This window comes from Podarcis gaigeae (genome assembly GCF_964106915.1).
Source record: "Podarcis gaigeae genome assembly, chromosome: 5".
NCBI classification, from domain to species: domain Eukaryota; kingdom Metazoa; phylum Chordata; class Lepidosauria; order Squamata; family Lacertidae; genus Podarcis; species Podarcis gaigeae.
In genome coordinates this window covers 81,948,391-81,967,291 of record NC_139681.1, presented here as the reverse complement: position 1 = coordinate 81,967,291, position 18,901 = coordinate 81,948,391, and the positions used below count along the sequence as shown (strand labels likewise).

General features: G+C 45.4%; 1 protein-coding gene across 2 annotated transcripts in view; it reads left to right on the top strand.

Annotated features, from left to right (window-relative positions):
* Nucleotides 1–5,521: 5,521 nt before the first annotated feature.
* The window catches only part of PPM1L (protein phosphatase, Mg2+/Mn2+ dependent 1L), a 171,991-nt gene continuing 158,611 nt past the window's right edge, over nt 5,522–18,901 (top strand). The window contains exons 1-2 of one of the 2 annotated variants that reach the window (XM_083739863.1): nt 5,522–5,604; nt 7,037–7,792. In XM_083739863.1, coding sequence (XP_083595989.1) covers nt 7,394–7,792 — 399 coding nt within the window. In that variant the 5' untranslated portion in view covers nt 5,522–5,604; nt 7,037–7,393. Of the gene's footprint in view, nt 5,605–7,036; nt 7,797–18,901 lie in introns of both variants that reach the window. The other variant, XM_083739862.1, reaches the window with a different exon arrangement.

Genomic DNA, 18,901 nt, shown 5'->3' with positions numbered 1-18,901 from the left:
CACTGGAGGAAAGGTTTGTTTTTTGTTTTTAACTCCACAATTGGTGCCATGGCCCCAATCCTAATAAGTTCTTCTTTTAAAATAGGTAGAAGAATCCTGTTCCTGAATCTCCCACATCACCTTTAGGGCACTTCCAGACTTTCGCTATTTTTGGTTGGGATCCAAATTGTTGTTGTTGTTTAGTCGTTTAGTCATGTCCGATTCTTTGTGACCTCATGGACAAGAGCACGCCAGGTGCTCCTGTCTTCCACTGTCTCCCACAGTTTGGTCAAACTCATGCTAGTAGCTTCGAGAACACTGTCCAACCATCTCGTCCTCTGTCCTCCCCTTCTCCTTCTGCCCTCAATCTTTCCCAACATCAGGGTCTTTTTCAGGGAGTCTTCTCTTCTCATGAGGTGACCAAAGTGTTGGAGCCTCAGCTTCAGGGTCTGTCCTTCCAGTGAGCACTCAGGGCTGATTTCCTTAAGAATGGATACGTTTGATCTTCTTGCAGTCCATGGGACTCTCAAGAGTCTCCTCCAGCACCATAATTCAAAAGCATCAATTCTTCAGCGATCAGCCTTCTTTATGGTCCAGCTCTCACTTCTATACATCACTACTGGGAAAACTATAGCTTTAACTATACGGACCTTTGTCGGCAAGGTGGTGTCTCTGCTTTTTAAGATGCTGTCTATGTTTGTCATTGCTTTTCTCCCAAGAAGCAGGCGTCTCTTAATTTCATGACTGCTGTCACCATCTGCAGTGATCAGGGAGCCCAAGAAAGTAAAATCTCTCACTGCCTCCATTTCTTCCCCTTCTATTTGCCATAAGGTGATGGTATCCAAATACTTGCTGGCAAATTCAGGATGGGCAACTGAAGTTGAGTGGAGAGCTCTTATATCCCAAACCTGCCACAAAATCAGACTTCTTGCAGTATGGAAAGTGGCGTGAAAACATGGGCGTAGCTAAGATTTATTTTAGGGGGGCAGGCTTTATGTTGGGGTGGGGCAGAACTGAGATATGTGCAATGCAATTGGTCAGTTAAGTATTTCTATTTATTTACTTTATTTTTTTTGGTGGGGGAAGCTGCCCCCCATACTCTCCTGGCTACACCCATGCGCGAAAATGCACTGGGAAGTATGGAAGGACATATGCAATGTCATGTATTTCCCCCCACATACAAATTTGAATGAATGCTCAAACAAACTGCTGTGGTCTAGTCTCCCTGCAAGCAAAACAGAATGAATGCGTGATAAACTAGTAATCTGGAAGTGACTTTACTTTGGCTCTCATAATCACTGACTTCATGTCCTCAGTGCTACCCAACCCCATGGGCGTAGCTGGCGGTGTGTGTGTGGGGGCAGCTCAAGTAAATAAATAGAAATACTTAACTAACTGATCAACATAAAGCCTGTCCGCCACTAAAACAAATCCTGGCTACGCCCATGCGGCACACTTCCCATGTTTTGGGCAGAAAGGTTTGAAGTGAGGATGCTGCTGTCTCTGTTTTGCAGGCTGATGTGCCGCATGAATTAGAATCGAGAAAAATATGAACGAAACTTTCCTACAAGCGGGAGACATCCTCAGGGTACCATATGCATTTATATTTCATTGCAAGGCAGATAATGCGAGCAATGAATTTCTTGGCCATCGTGAACATTACGCTCCACATTTTGGAAGGTATTTTATTAAAGCTTTCATTAAACATAGAATTTAACTCAATTATATATTGCCAGGAGAAACCGCAAATGCAGCAGTTATTTAAAAAGCCCCAAACACAATCATTTTGGAGCAAATCTTGCCAGAGCAGATGCAGGCATCTTTGTGTGAGTCTTAACTCATAATGAGTAAATAGGGCAATAATGCAATAAACAATTAAAATAAGATTTACTCTACAGAATATCCGCCACAAAACAAAGGAGAGACAATGAGCTGTTTTGTTCCCAGGATTGAACTTTTCTCCTTTCTTTTAATACAATACAATCCCAGTTTTTAATCAGATGTTCCCTGGAAAGATGATTATTCCTTATGGCTCATATTGATCTATTCTATGTTCATACTTTAATTAACATTTTATTGCAGTTCAGTTATATATTTATTACATGTTTCTCCAAGGAACTTAGTATACATGGTTCACTGCCACCATTTAATTCTCACAACAACCCTGTGAGGTAGGTCAGGAAGAGAAGGAGTAAGGTCACCCAATGAGCATAACATCTCCGGAGGATATGAATTTGAATCTTGCTGGTGCTAGTCCAACACTGTACACCAAGGGTGAGGAAGATCCAGCCTACCTCTTAGTTCTTAACAGGATACTGCCAGTGGTGTAATGGTTAAGAGTGGTAGACTCGTAATCTGGTGAACCGGGTTCGATTCCCTGCTCCTCCACCTGCAGCTGCTGGGTGACCTTGGGCCAGTCACACTTCTTTCAAGTCTCTCAGCTCCACTTACCTCACAGAGTGTTTGTTGTGGGGGAGGAAGGGAAAGGAGAATGTTAGCTGCTTTGAGACTCCTTCGGGTAGTGATAAAGCAGGATATCAAATCCAAACTCCTCTTCTTCTTCTTCTTTGAGGGAAATTATGTGTTTTTAAAGGTATAATGTGTAAGCAGCCGAAGTAGAATGGTAAGACTGGCCCTGCTCATATATAAATGAATTTTTTAAAAAGGATATTAGAAAAAGTACCATGGCATAATTATTTCTTTGACACGATCAAAGAGCACGCTCTATTTTAAAAATAAAACAGTAAATTCCCTTTCTGAGGCTGACCTGCTCATAAACAAAACGTCTGTGCAGTTAACAGAGTCGGTTTCTCTACCTAATGGTGTTGCTCCGACTGACCTGCTCAAATAAAAGAGATACATTATGATGGAAGAAGTACTGAGCAGAAGATAATTATCTGAACCAGTGAACTTCCAAGTATCCTTAAAATAGTGTTGTTATTTTTATATATCTGTTGTTTGTCATCATCCGTGACATTTCCCTCTAAAGAGTTGGATGCGTTTGTTTGTTTTTCAAAAGCAGTGTTCAGGAAACTGTGAGAAGTTACCGCACTCTCCTGTCGGGGATACATGAATTTGAAGTTCCTTCATATTACTTGCCCTATACACAGGGCATGATCCGGTCAAAGTTAAATAGGATCAAGACCATTAAATTGGCTGAACAGGCGAGACTGAAGGGAAGCATATATTTAGACCATGTGGATTGCCAGTGAGAGAGGGTGGGCAGCAGCCTGGCTGATTGCCTCGGATGCATCTGCAAACTCCATTGTTATTATTTTTGCATTTATTTATCCTGTGCCTTCTTCCCTTATGGGACACATGGCATAGAATTGCTAAAACAAGAATTGCTAAAAACAAAGAAAAAACAATAATTTAAAAACAATTAAACATTACTAGAATTAAAATTATATACACATATAATGGGACAAGGGTGGTGCTGTGGTCTAAACCACTGAGCCTCTTGGGCTTGTTGGTTGTATGATTGGCAGTTCAAATCTGCAAGACTGGGTGAGCTCCCGTTGCTTTGTCCAAGCTCCTGCTAACCTGGCAGTTCAAAAGCATACCAGCATGAGTAGATAAATAAGTACTGTTGTGGCAGGAAGGAAACGGCGTTTCCATGCGCTCTGGCTTCCGTCACGGTATCCTGTTGTGTTTTGGTCAGAAACGTTTTAGTCATGCTGGCCACATGACCCAGAAAAGCTGTCTGCGGACAAACGGCGGCTCCCTTAGCCTGAAAGTCAGTTGAGCGCCGCACCCCATAGTCAAATTTGACTGGACTTAACCATTCAGGGGTCCTTTACCTTACTTTTACATATATAACATGATTAAAACACACCCATAATTCCAGTTAAAAACAATATGACACCAGTCCTTTCATTAAAAGCAGTCAGTTCCCCAAAGCCTGTTGAAACAAGAAAGTCTTCATCTGCCAGCAGAAAGACAACAAGGAGGAAGAAAGTCTAACTTCCCCAGGGAGGGAGTTCCAAAATCCAACGCTCTGACCACAACAGTGGCTCTTTTCTTTATGGTATTGTTACAAAAATCGGGTGCCTGCCCCTCTCCTTGCCAGGCGGTGGCAAGAACTCATGTGGTCCCAGGCACCCACACAGGATCTGTGTTCCTTTGGAGAATGGAAGACATGGCGGACACTGTTGTGGCTTTAAGAAATATGGTTTATTTGCCTACTTACACCTTCAGTCTGCATGGAGGGAGCCCAGTTCTTACTGCATGGCCCACAGCAGTGCAGGCAACCTTCCGCCTCCCTGCCCAAGACGGATTTCCCCCCTTCCTCCTGCTTCTTCTTCCCAGAAACCCTTTTCCCGTGCCCTCAAACATACACCCTGCCACCTTGGTAACGTCTCACTCCCCAATGGCCCATCAACACCTGTGGTCATGTTCATGGGTTGGTTTGCATAAGGAACCCAGGAATTCCCTATTTGGCACAGTTCTGAACTTTAATCCATATCCCAATTGATCAAAACCTTCACATTAATATCTAGGGTTCGGGGATTCCCCCCTCCCTTAAATCTATAACCGTATAAAGCAGTGGGTAGCCAACATGGTGCTGCTAGCCCAGGGGTCTGCAACCCGTGGCTCCGGAGCTCTTTTACACCTTTGCCGCGGCTCCGGGGCGGATACTAGCGAGGGGAGGAGGCGCATTGTGCTCCCCGACACTCCCCACTGTGGCGGGCGCTGTACTGGCTGTGACGTCGCATGGGGGTGGTGCATGCGTTAGTCACGCACCGTCCTGATGTCACCTTCCCGCCCACCTGCCCACTACATTGTAAGGGGCATGTACGCTGGTCACTGCATTGAAAGGGGGCATGTACGCTGGTCACTGTTTTGAAGGGGAGTGAAGAACACACACACACAAAAAGGTAACTTGTTAATTTATTTCTATGAGGAGGAGTAATTCTGAGGGGTCAAACAAAGAAATAATAAAAAGTGACAAAAATGTTATTTTTATAATGACGAGTTTTGCTGCTCCCAGTTTTTTTTTTCCTTTGGAAACAGGTCCAAGTGGCTCTTTTTGTCTTAAAGGTTGCAGACCCCTGTGCTAGCCTTTCTCAACCTGTGGGACCCCAGATGATGTTGGACTACAACTCCCATCACCCCTAGCTAGCAAGGCCAGAGCTCAGGGATGATGGGAGTTGTAGTCCAACAACATCTGGAGAACCACAGGTTGAGAACCACGGGACTGTGGTGGGACTACAGTTCCCATCAGTCCTAGCTAGGAAGTCTAATATAGGTCTTAAAGTAGGGTTGCATTCCGCCCCCCCCCCCGTTTTATTATTTTATCTTCCTGTAAACCAATATTGGTAGTAGTAGTAGTAGTAGCAGTAGTAGTTGCTGCTGCTGCTGCTTTTTTTTGTAGGCAAGCGGTGTATAAATAAATAATAACGGTGACTTCATTGGTAGAGGGCGCAAGAGAGCCTGCCCGCCCACTCTCGAGGACTACAAACCCCAGAAACCCGCGGCGCGGCCTCCCGCCAATCGTACGAGAGCGCTCCTGCGCGAAGGCTCCTGGGATTCGTAGGCAGCGGCGGCCACTAGCCCAGCCCAGTGGGAGGGACCGGCGGCGGAGGCGGCGAGGCTGAGCCAGGTGTCTCTCGGGCGGCCCTGCAGGTGACGGCGGCAGGGGAAGGGGCGGCAGGGCAGCGAGGCGAGGGGCGAGTGGTATCCGGGAGCGCAGCGGAGGCCCGAGGGAGGCGAGGGGCGAGCCGGCTGCTTGGTTGGTTGGCTGGCCGGCCCGGGGATTGGAGCCGGCGCCGTGCTCCCCTCTTATTGCAGCAAAGCGGGCGGAGAGGCGCGAGGCGGGCTGCTGCCGCCGCCGCCTTTCTTCCTCGGCGAGGTCGGCCGCCTGAGCATGCAAATCTCTGCAGCAGCTCCGGGATGGTACAGTCGGTGGGTGTAAGGGCTGGGGGAAAGGAAGCGCGTCTCTCCCTCCCTCCCTCCTCCTCCTTGGGAGTCCGCGCTTCCCCAGGCATGCACCCCTTCGCCCTCGTGGCCTGCAAACTGGAGCCCCTGCCAGAAGCAGAAATAACCCCTCCACAAAAACAGACACCACCCCCAGAAGTTCACCATCATCAGACGGGGTGCAAAGAGAGCGCATGATGCGGGTGGTCGGTGCCTCTTGGGTTTTGCAAAGGAAAAGGCTGCATGGCAGCTGGGTGAGGGAGCCTTGGTGCAAGCGCCCGTGCTGGGGATTTCCTGGGGAGCTGCATTATCTTACTAGGGGTGACCAAGCGGGCCTTGTTTTAAAGCCCTGCGCCTTATTTTTAGGACCCTGCAGTTCTTGGGGCTCACCATAAGGGCCCTCCTGATTGTGACATTCTGCCTTGTTTTGTTTATTTTACAAGAAACACAACAAAACACCACCCCTGCTTCCTTTTAATAGGACCCCACTCTCCTGATGAAGGTGATAATAATAATAATAATAATAATAATAATAATAATAATAATAATAATATAATTCATTCCCTTTTGATTTCTACTACTGCTCCTCTATTCTGCTGCCCTCCTGTAATCCTGTCTTGCTTTCCAATGCAGTCCTCCCCTCCTAAAGCCCACGTGGCCCTTTGTTATTTGTTTCTTTTCATTGTTCCTGGTTTTTCCGTGCACGTTCTCCTTGTGGCGTTTTGTGGTTGTTGTTGTTGTTTCCCTTCGGTACCTTCCAATCTCCTGGAGCCTCTGCTAGCAACTGTTCCGGGCTGCCGCTGGATAAAAGTGTGCTCTGCCTGGAGTTTGCAGACGGCAAAAGCATGAATTGATTTACTGTCCTACTTCGGAGGCATCTCTGGGCAGCTGGGAGCGAGCGCCCGGGAAACAGCAGCAAGAGGAGGAGCAGGCGGGAGAAGGCAGAAGGGGTCCTTTTGTGTCCTCCCTCGAACATAGGCTGTTTCCTCCTCGCCTCCATCCTGGCTGGAAGAGTTCTTTGCAATAGCACACAGAAGCTGACAGCTCTCTCTCTCTTGCTGCTGTTTTTTTTTTTTTAAGTGCTCAGTTCTCCATCCCCTTCCCCCTTTTTGCTCATGTGCCGATGCTTGTTTTCTTGCAGTTCACCTTCTCCAGAGCCCCATGCTGGTTGGAAACAGCAGGAGCCAGAAGAGGAGGCAGATCAGCCTGCCCTTGGTTGCACAGAAGTGGTGTTCTGATTTCGTACTACTTGACACCAGAGCTACTCCCAGCCATCTGTGACTCTAGCTGCCTGAAGCAGTGGTACAGGGAGAGGAGGAGGAGGAGGAGGCGGCAGCTTTAGTAGCCGATGATAACCCTGCCCTCAGTGGGTTTGTATTACCGGAGCATGCACTGATTTGCTGCCTTGTCTTTAGACCCATCCCAATCACCGGGGTTTGTGCGGGTGTGCGGTGCATGGTCAGGAGGGAGGGGGGGAAATCCACTGTCTCCGTAATAAATGATAGAGGATACAATGACTTTGCTCTCTCTGCTGGGTCGGATCATGCGTTACTTCTTGCTGAGACCAGAGACCCTCTTCCTGCTATGCATCAGCCTGGCACTGTGGAGCTACTTCTTCCATACGGATGAAGTGAAAACCATCGTCAAGTCCAGCAGGGACGCTGTGAAGATGGTGAAGGGCAAAGTGGCGGAGATCATGCAGAATGACCGGCTCGGCGGATTGGATGTGCTGGATGCCGAGTTCTCCAAGACCTGGGAGTTTAAGAACCACAATGTGGCCGTTTACTCCATCCAAGGCCGGAGAGACCACATGGAGGACAGGTTCGAAGTAATCACTGACCTGGTGAACAAGACCCATCCTTCCATATTTGGGATATTTGATGGGCACGGAGGCGAGGCAAGTCTTGGGCTGTTCATTTTGGGGGTTTGGGATTTGCTGCCATTTCCTATTTATTGCAACTCTTTGACTTAAACTAGTAGCAAAGTTGTTTTACGGTCATTCACACCTCCGGTTTGGGTAGAAGCCATTTAAAGGGTACAGCAGGACAAAAGCCTAGTCTTCCATTCTTTCCTTTTAAAAAATACCTTGCACTTTGAGCATCTTAGCAGCGATGAACTGTGATCACAAACTTGCTCTGTTAAAGCTCTTCTAAACAAGCTATGAGGCTTCACATGCTGCTGCCAGTTGAGTAAAGTCAGCAGATGCTGTAAGGGTTGGTTTAAAGGGAAAGTTTATTGAAAGGGGGGATGTTTTTTATTGTAGGAAAGAAAGGAGCTAGTAGGAGATCCCTAATGTCCTCAGTTGGGGAACAGAACTAAAAAACTTACTTTCTTGTAGCCGACCCAAGGAATTAACCTCGTGCCACTGCCTTTATTATTATTATTATTTCTGGCCATAGAAGTTTGTTCTTTGTTTACGCCGCATTCTGTAGCCTTTCTACTTGCCGAGACAGGCTGTTTGTCTTGGACAGCAGTGCAAATACCATGTGTCGCTCCCTTCCTCTTTGCAAGGGATGCCTGGAAAGGTTGTTGTAGCTTTATTACGGGTGGGCTTGGGGAGTGGCAGAATCAGTTAGTGATACCCTAGCTGCAGACCTATTATCTGTCTCGGGTTAATCAGCGATGAAATACAGGGAGGTTTCTCCTCCCTTTTCTTTTGCTTGTATGCTAAGAGTGGCTGGGGGAAGTGACAGGGTGCTAGGGGAGGAATCTTGCTGGTGTGTTAAATGAAATACTTGGTGCACCACCCGAAGTGCTTTGCTTGTGTTTGTTTTTATTCTGCCTCTGTTGTGCTATGATCTGAGGGTCTTCGGGTTTCCTACAGCTGTTCTGGCAAGTCAGACTTGCCGGGAAAGCTGTGACAGCGATCTGGCACAAATCGAGGTCCCCAAGGGTAGCAGCTGTTCTCATAACTCCTGATAGGCTGCACCTCTTGCACTCCTTCTGTGCACTCACCACATTGGGGGGGGGGGCCTCTAACAGCCCCAGCCTAAGCATATGTTCTTCCTTGGAAGTAATGCTCATTTGCACCCAGTAAGTGGGCATAGATCTGCAGCCCAAATCTCCAGGGATAGCAGGGTGTAGACTATCCCTATGACTGGGACTTTGTTTTAGGAACAACCACTGTGGGTTTAGGAATCAACTAAATTTCAGATTAGTTATTTGTTGAAGTCTTTTATTACTGATACCTTGTAATGGATGTTGATGTTTGGTTAAGATAAATATTTTTATTTTGTTTTTCAAAGAAGGGAAGCAAATGCTTGTGTGTTTGTGGGATTGTATGCTGCCTGGAGTCCCAAATTCTTCCCTACAGGCCACCTTACAAAAATCAGGAGCTGTGCAAGAACATAGTAGCATTTTTCTGTGGCTCCCCGCTCTTTTTGATGGGTTCTTTTCTCAGGAGAAATACCTGGTGGATTGTGCCACTCTTTAAAAAGTAGAAGCATTTCAAGCTAAGTATAAACTTTTATAGCCCAGAGCCCTTTGAAAACCATCTCTTCTCTATCCCAACTCACCCCCCAAAAAACCCCTTGCGTTGAAATTTGGTAGCTTTATGTACGTTAGTTAAATCCAGATTTGCGGCAGAAATATAGCTTGGCAAAACCTTTCTTCCTAACCAGTTTAGAATATTATTTCTTTCCACCACCATGCCGGCAAAAAAGTTCTAGCTAAGCCATGTCTGGTGCACTGAGTTCTTTTTACAGTAGGCTTTCCATCATGCTTTTAGAACAGAATGCTAGCATTTAACTTTTTGCTCAGGGTGTAATAATGAGTCTTCTTTTGTTGTATCAGATGGTATTTCACTTATAGGAGTAAATTGAATTAGTATATTTGACCTCAGATGCCATTATTTTAAAATTTAGGTATTTGTGATTGCATGAAGAGCAGTGATGTTAAAATATATGGGTCGTGCATAGTCCTTGTTTGTTATTGTAGGAAGTTGATTATATGGAACAAAACCCTTTTTTGCCCTTATAGGTCACACAATGTGGAGGACCAGTGACTGCTAGCTATGATGGCTGTACCACCTCCAGGAGCAGCTTGAGGCAGCTTGTCTCTGAAAACCAGTTGCTGGAGAACCACAGCAGGAGAGGGCTGTCTCTTGCATTGGGGGTGGGAGTTACCTATAGGTATCTGTTTAGCCACTGTGGGACACAGGGTACTGCATTAGATAGACTTTTTGTTGTGATCCAGCCAGACTCTCCTTAACGTTCTTTTGCTGCTTCTTAACTCCTCCATTCTACTCGGAATCAAGTTGATTGAAGAGCAAAAAAGCATATGAAAGTTTCCATCCTTTTAACACATACTTTTGGACAAAAGCATATTGTCTCCTAATCTGGAGCGCTTGAGCTTAGGTGTTAGTCAAAGGATGCAATCACGGAACTGGAATTTCTTGAAATGGGTTACCACTAAGCTCCTTGTGGGTGGAGGGTGGAGCCTCAAGACTGGGAAGATGTTGGGGAGTATTTCAGCTGACTGTCTGTGATGTAGTGGGGAAGTAACAGAGCTGGAAAATGAGGCAATCTGAATTTATTCTGGCTAAATGGAGAGATTGGCTCATGCAATCAGGCATTGGGTTCCTGTCTTCTAGATGTCAGTGCACATTACACAAATCTGCCCCTCTAAAGATGAAATGGCCAAAAATGTTGGTACCTATGAACAATCCCCCCGGATATAAGGCAAAATGTTTTGCAAATGAAATATCCAGAATTGGAGGAGCACTGGGTCTTTAGGTAATACAGTAGTAATAAAAGTTAATCTGCAGAGAAACTATTTGGTGGAATTCTGTGAGATGGCATCATAGCTGTGGAACTCCCTAAGGAAGTTCTATTTTGCTTCCCCCATGGCTTTTCAGTAGGAAACCAAAGCAGTCCGCTTCAGGGGGTCTTTTGGGAGGGTTTTGCCTTGATTAGCTCCTTTTCTTGATTCTGCTGCTCTGTTCCATACTTCTGCATTTCCAGTATGTTTTCGTATTAATTTATATTGTGTCTAATATGCCTTGTTAGCTGCATTGGAAACTTGGTTGAAAGATAGGTTACAGTTGCCTTTTAATCAGCGAAGTGTTAGGAGTGGATGATGTTACTCTGTAGCAGCTGGTTATCTGCTCAGAATGCATTTAAGCTCTCTGTGATCTTTTAGCACCCCCAGTCCTTTGTTTGTCCTCGCCTTCTTCCTCTGTATAGTATTGCACACTTGTTGTTAACAGGCCTCATTGAAAATGACAGTGTTAAATGTGTGCTTTTATGGGTGGACCCGGGGAAATAAATAGCTGATACGATGGCCAAGCTAGGGGGCAGCTGTGAGGTTTTGTTTTTTAAAAAATTGTGGTAACCATTTGTTCTTGATTTCATCACAGACAAGTGGCCAGGTGGTGATATTCCACTTCCTAACTCGCTGTTTACAGCCAGTGTGCATATCACTATCGTGCAAAATTCTGGCCGCCTCACTGTGAGGGTCATAACATTCAAAGCAGCCATTAAAAAAAGCAGCTCCCAGTATGTTTCCGAGCACAATTCAAAGTGTAGGTGCTGACCTTTAAAGCCCTAAACGGCCTTGGTCCTGTATACCTGAAGGAGCGTCTCCACCCCCATCATTCTGCCCGGACACTGAGGTCCAGCGCCGAGGGCCTTCTGGCGGTTCCCTTGCTGCAAGAAGTCAAGTTACAGGGAACCAGGCAGAGGGCCTTCTCGGTAGTGGCACCTGCCCTGTGGAACGCCCTCCCACCAGATGTCAAAGAGAAAAACAACTACCTGACTTTTAGAAGACATCTGAAGGTAGCCCTGTTTAGGGAAACTTTTAATGTTTGACACACTATTGTATTTTAATATTTTGTTGGAAGCCGCCCAGAGTGGCTGGGGAACCCAGCCAGATGGGCGGAGTATAAATAATTTGTTGTTGTTGTTATTAAAGGGTTAGAAAAGGTGTTCTGGTCTTTGCATTTTTTCTGCTATGTGTACACAGGCTTGTTGCTGTGTTAAAAACTTTTGTTGCATGCCAATTTGAACGAAGCACAGAATTGTAGCAGGGGCTTTTTAGGTGTACCTCATTGGGCCTGATGCATGAAATTGAGATAAAGCCAGTGTGGTATAGTGGTTAGAGTGTTGGACTATAACCCCAGGAGCCCAGGGTTGTAATCCCATTCAACCATGAAGCTCACAGCTCACCTCGGGCCCCTTGCCATTTTTCAGCCTAGCTCACCTCAAAGCATTGTTGTGAGGATAAAATTGGGGGAAGGTAAACTTTGTACACCACCTTGAGCTCCTTGGAGGAAAAGGTGGAATATAAATTCTATAATTAATTAATAAATAAATAAATAAATAAATAAATAAGTGTACACCCAGCAGATGGTTGTCAAACCTCTGTGGGACCCTTTCAGTTTTGCCTTTAACAGTATAGTAGCAGTAAATGTCATTTGGCTCTGTCCTGTGCTCTTTGTTGTTTAGTCGTTTAGTCATGTCTGACTCTTCGTGACCCCCTGGACCAGAGCACGCCAGGCACTCCTGCCTTCCACTGCCTCCCGCAGTTCGGTCAAACTCATGCTGGTAGCTTCGAGAACACCATCCAACCATTTGCCTTGTAGATTTATGAACATTTGATTTATATATATGTGAGACCTTAGAATTCCTATAACAAGGAGATGAAATATATATATATTGTATCCTCTTTCTGTTGTTGTTTTTTAATCTGCTACCTTCTAAAACCATTTTATTACAGAGTAAAGTAGGATTTTGATATCAAAAGTTTTTAGTTTTGGAGCTGTTTATGAAGCCCCTCTCAGTCTCTTTTAAAGTAATTTTGCTAAATACGTAACCAGAGTCCCTCTTTTCAAATAAAATTTTAAAAAAGTTAAATAGCTCATCATTCTTATACAAACAAAGTGTCTGCTCTTCTTTGTAAGTGAGGTAGACATAAGTGGTTTTCCTGTCTCGGGTTCCCACCCACAAAGGAAACAAATTTTGCATAAAAGCAAATAAGTGGTGTTATTGGAGCAGGATGTACCTGGTACATGCGACTGACATTTTTAATCGTTCAATTTGTGTGAGAGTTACTTCTATCAACACAGGCTTTCTTTATTCTAATGGTTTGGGAAAGAAACAGCATAATGGATTCTTTTACAAAAGAGGGAATATTTTTACTTGTCTTTTTCCTCATTTTTGTTCAGTGGCATTTTTGTGTACCTTCTGAATGCCTGAATAGAAAAATGCATGAAATGGGACTTAATAACTATTCAAGTAGCATAGCTTAATATACACTCAGATCTGTATTTTCTTAGGTCCTTGTAAGTGGCTACTCTTGCTAGTTTTTCCTTGACTTCAAAGGACAAGTAATGACAGTGTGGGTCTCTGATTTACATGTGTAAAGATTTGTTTAGAAAGACAAATTTGCTCTCGTGGGGGGGGGGTTCTTTGATGCTGGAAGTGCCTTTATCAGGTCTGCCTTGCTGATTAGCCGAGCTTGTTCAGTTTTAGGCCCCCAGGACAGAAAGTCGCCAACCAATTAAGAGTACTTGCTGGTACTCAATGTTAAATATAGTATCGGTGGGGAGATGCAACATAGGAACTAGTCTTACACATAGTTAGAACTTTGGTCCATCTAGATCAGCAATTTCTGCATTGAGTTGTCAGCCCTGAATGGGGTAACACTGCCCCTAAAGGTCTAGGTGCTCAGCCTGGGGCCAGGTTAATTTTGTGTCCAGGGCAGCTGTCTGCCAGCTCCATCTGATATACCGGCTGAGAACCTATCTTGTCTGTGCAGTGCCCCACCAGAGTAGTACATGCTCTGGTTATGTCCCACTTGGACTACTGCAATGCGCTCTACATGGGGCTACCTTTTAAGGTGACCTGGAAACTACAACTAATCGAGAATGTGGCTGGTCGAATGGTGACTGGGAGCAGCTGCCGGGACCATAAAACACCAGTCCTAAAAGATTAACATTGGCTCCCAGTATGTTTCCAAGCACAATTCAGAGTGTTTCAAAGCCCTAAATGACCTCAGCCCTGTGTACATGAAGGAACATCTCCACCCCTGTCACTCAGCCTGGACTCTGAGATACAGCTCCAATAATAATATTATAATAATAATTTAGGGATGCGGGTGGCGCTGTGGTCTAAACCACTGAGCCTCTTGGGCTTGCACATCAGAAGGTTGGTGGTTTGAATCCCCGCAACGGGGTGAGTTCCCCTTGCTTGGTCCCAGCTCCTGCCAACCTAGCAGTTTGAAAGCATGCCAAAAGTGCAAGTAGATAAATAGGTACCACTCTGGCGGGAAGGTAAACAGCGTTTCCATGCGCTGCTGTGGTTTTGGTGCTCCTTTGCGCCAGAAGTGGCTTAGTCATGCTGGCCACATGACCCGGAAAAAACTGTCTGTGGACGAACGGCAACTCCCTCATCCTGTAAAGCGAGATGAGCGTCGTGACCCCAGAGTCATATGCTACTGGGCTTAACTGTCAGGGGTCCTTTACCTTTACTTTTTAAATAATAATTTATTATTTATATCCTGCCCATCTGGCTGGGTTTCCCCAGCCACTCTGGGCGGCTTCCAACAAAATATTAAAATACAGTAGTCGTTCAGATATCAAAACCTTCCCTAAATAGGGCTGCCTTCAGATGTCTTCTAAAAGTCTGGTAGTTGTTTTTTTCTTTGACATCTGGTGGGAGGGCATTCCACTGGGCGGGCGCCACTACCAAGGGCCTCCTGGCAGTTCCCTCATTGTGAGAAGTAAAGTTACAGGGAACCAGGTGGAGGGCCTTCCCAGCAGTTGTTTCTCCCCCCCCCCCAGCCCCGGTGGAATGCCCTTCCATCAGATGACAATCAGATAAACAACCACACAACTTTCCAAAGACCTCTGAAGGCATCCCTGTATTGAGAAGTTTTTTAATGTTTGCTATGTTTTTGTTATGTTGGAAGCCTCCAAGAGTGCCTGGGGCAACCCAGTCAGATGAGTGGCATGTAAATAATAACATTATTGTTATCTTCTCCAGTTCTTTGGTGTTAACATGTTCCAATGACTGCTGCACCCATCAACCCCCCCATTCTACCTTTCTCATCCCTTCTACATACCTGTTGAATAGGTATATTCTACTATTTGTGGTTGCCATAAATCATGGATGAGTAAATTTGTTCTAACTTCATATGAGTGTGCTTCAAATGTGCTTTGAAGGTATAATGTGTACACAGCCTAGGTTGAATTGGGAATTTCCCTTGCCTGGCAGTCAGAGCAGACAATACTGAGCTATACGGACTGACAGTAGGTTTCAGGCAGAATAAGTTGTGGCTGGAGGAAGGAGTTTGCTATGTACTGCACTGAAATAGTGAAAGGCTTTGTTTTTGCCTGATATCCTTTTAAATAAACAGCCAAACCTCAGATTCAAACAAGATTTCATGGACATTAGTGATGTTTCCCATTTATAGAACTTTCCTCCAGCCTTGATGGGAAATGCTTGCATTTGCATTAGGACTGGAGTAAATATTTATGCTGTCAATAGCATGCTTATATATATAAAAAAATCTCTGTCTCAGTTGCTGACATCTACGCTAGGGGCTGAAAAGCAAACATGGGTCATTTTAATTGATGAACCCAATGTTTAAAGGTTGAATTACAAATCAGAATTTGAGTGTACATCCTCTATCCCATGCACAGTGTAAATTTAGGTATAATTTAGGGTCTTAAAAAAAAAAGTCTAGTCCTGCACATAGATAGGAACATAAGAAGAGCCTATTGGATCAGTCCTGTGGCTTATCTAGTCCAACATCCTGTTCTCACTGTGGCCAACCAGATGCCTATGGGAAGCCTGAGTACAGCAGTGATCTCTCTCCTCCTGTGTTTTCCAGCAGCTGGTCTTCAGAAATAATGCTGCCTCCAACCGTAAAGGCAGAGTATAGCTTGCTAGTAAGGCAGAGCTGCAGCTTCCTATATGAGACTCAGTCCAATAGTTAACTCCTGCCAAAGCAACATCTGAGCTCTGTTCTCATGCAGTACAGCAGGGGTCGGCAACCTGCAGCCCATGGGCCACAAGCGGCCCACGGGGGTCGTTTAAACGGCCCCCGAGCCGCCTGCTCGGCAACGCCCTACGAGCTGTGCTAAACTGGCACAGCGCGGAGCAGGGACTCGCTTCCGTGGTGCCAGAAATCGTGTCTGCACATGTGCAGATGCCAGAAATCGGGTCTGCGCAGATGCGATCCAGCCCACGGAGCGATCTCCGCGGAAATGAACCGGCCCAGGCGAGGTAAACCTTGCCGACCCCTGCAGTACAGTATTCAACCTGATCCCTGATTGGAGCTGTCCAAGGTACCTTCGTCTTGCCTCACCTCTGCTGAGATTAGCGCTTCCATCAAAATAGTCTTGTAAAATTAGATCCTGGGACCATCTAATGAAACTGATTGTCAGGAAATGCAGGACAAGCAAAAGGAAGCACTATACTATGTATACTATGTATCTATACACACACACACAAACATACACAGCACGTAATTGATGGAAACTGCTGTCATAAGATGTAGTTGTGCACTACATTAGGGGAAATTGCTTTGCAGAACTGCAAATTAGGTAAATTACTGGAGGAAAATATCAGCGATGATTAGCCATTATGGTTATATGCAATCTCCGGTTTCAGATTACTGATTTTTCATGCCCTATTTGTGGGCTTCCAAGACGTTTCTAGTTGGCCGGCATGGGAAATGGGATGCCGGACTAGATTGATGTGTGGTCTGGTCATTTGAGGGATCTTCTGAAAGGACTAGACTTGGTATAAAGCAGTTCTGTGGGAGGACTAAAGTAATTATTGCATATTTTAGAACAAGATGCTTCTCATGATTCTAATAAGCATCTTGGTCACCTGGCAAAAAATGCATAGTCAGTAGATGACTTGAGAGTTTCTTCCCTCCTCTTTTCATGCACAGGCCAGCCCAGCAGATTTTAGTAATGGGCGCTTAGGGCCTGGACTGTTATACAAGCCATAAAATACTCTAATTGAAAATGCATTGTTTCGCTGAAAATTCATTCCAAGAAAGACAGCTCAAGGATATGGAGAGTGGCGAGGTGGGACAAAGCTGTCAACTTTTGAGTAGTGGGACTCAAGGCTGATTGGATGATGAGATAAGATGGGGCGGGGAAGAGAGGAGCAGGGTGCATCACTCTTCTTGGTGGGAACTTTTAATGAACTTTGGGAAGAGAAGTGGGTGGCAGCATAGAGCACCCATCAGGCTGCTGATGCTACAAATTGATTATGATGCTGAAACATTGCTGGCTCTCATCATCTCCGACCTTGTCTGATTCACAGCTGTGTGAGCAGCTGACGATCTTCAACCAGACAATCAAACTACGTGTTTTAACTGCTAAGCCACAGCACAATTATCCTCTGCACATCATACAGGAAACCTCAAGGCTCCCTGGGAGAAATGCACATTTATTTTCATTTATTCCAGCCTTCCAGGGTTCTTTCCCGCCCCTCATCCTTTGCACATTTTCGAGTCATCATAAATATTGGCAAATCCTTTCTTCCCTACCCCACTCTCCCCACCCTTTTTCGCCAATCGCCTTTGGGGGTAAACATTAATTATATTATGCTTCCATTTTTAATAGCGGGGACTGGCGTGGAGACTGGGTTCTTTCAGCCAATAAAATATCCGCTAGTAAATCTTTACTTTTCCCATTCCCTGGTAGTTATAAAAGTGCTCCAGGGCACCCAACGTTTCTTCTGATAAGGGGAAATGCAAACCTTACAACATATTTCTCAGCACCGCTGCAGGTCTTGCGTTAAGGGGGAGAAGATAAACCTTTAAAATGAGTGTTTTGCCATGTGCAGGTTGTCCAGCTAGATAATTTGAATCTGAAATATGTTTCCTGTCCCCCCACCCCCACCAATACTTTTCAGAGGTAGTGGCTTGGTCTTAAAACATTAACAAGGCTTCTGTGTATTGGTGGCAAAAACCTGTTCCTAAAAGAAGCATCTTCAGCCACAGATAAACTGAGCATGGATGAGTCTCTTTCACATGCCACAAACCTAAACATCTTAAGGTTGGATGCAGAAGACTTGTGTTTCCAAATGCCCTTCATAAAGCTGCACTTGTTGGGGATATTCAGTTGGGCCAAGCTCCCTGCTGAATGTACACAATGTGGCAGAGCCAAAATTTACCTGTGTGTGACGAGTGAAAGGATGTTCTGTGTCAGGCCCCAAATATGGGAATTGGCTCCTGTATTTGCTTATTTAAGGTATTTTTACCTCACCCCTCAAGTCATGTTCCCAGAATGGCTGAAAAAGGCACTACACCAGAGGCAGTTAGTTAGTGTAAGATCCGCATTGCCTTCTGGGAAAACCTGTGAGGGCCACATGAACTGCCTCCTGGAACTCCCTTACACCAAAAGTTGCATTCCTAAATGTGCATAGTAAGGTTTACAGGGTGCCAAGGGGCAGGCCCTGCCCTGAGACAAGCTACTACTGTCTTGAAAAATGACCTCTGCCCTGACTCTACAAATCTTACCATTTTCTTCTTTGTTTCTAGGCTTATGTTGAAATTTGCACTTAAAAGGGGTTATTTGAGGACTAAGGAACCTTTAGGTTCCTTAAAACTGTCGGGAATACAGCTCAGCTTACACTGCCCTTTTTATTTTAATGTAAAATATGTTCTTCAGAACTTACTAGCGCCGTGCTCCTCCTTTCATAAGCCTTTCATTGCTTATAAGAGAGGGGCAAGTCCGCTGCCAATCTCTCTGCGCAGCTTCTGCCTTGAAGGGACCTTTGGAGTACCTTCTCCAGCTTCCCCCCCCCCCCAAGAGCTGCCTAATTTGAAGGATTTCACAGTTGCTCCCTGCAGCTGACGGACGGGGCTGCTGGCATGGACCTGTGCGCATCTCGACTTGGAGTTTGGCTCGATCGTTTCATGTTTGTTGGTCGTCCATCTGCCTCTTCCGTGGGGCCAGTGCTTGGGCAAGCAATCGCTTTGTCTTTTGTAAGCTAACGCAGGCCTGCTTTTAAGCTTATGAGGATTTGCCTGGGGCCAGGCCGTT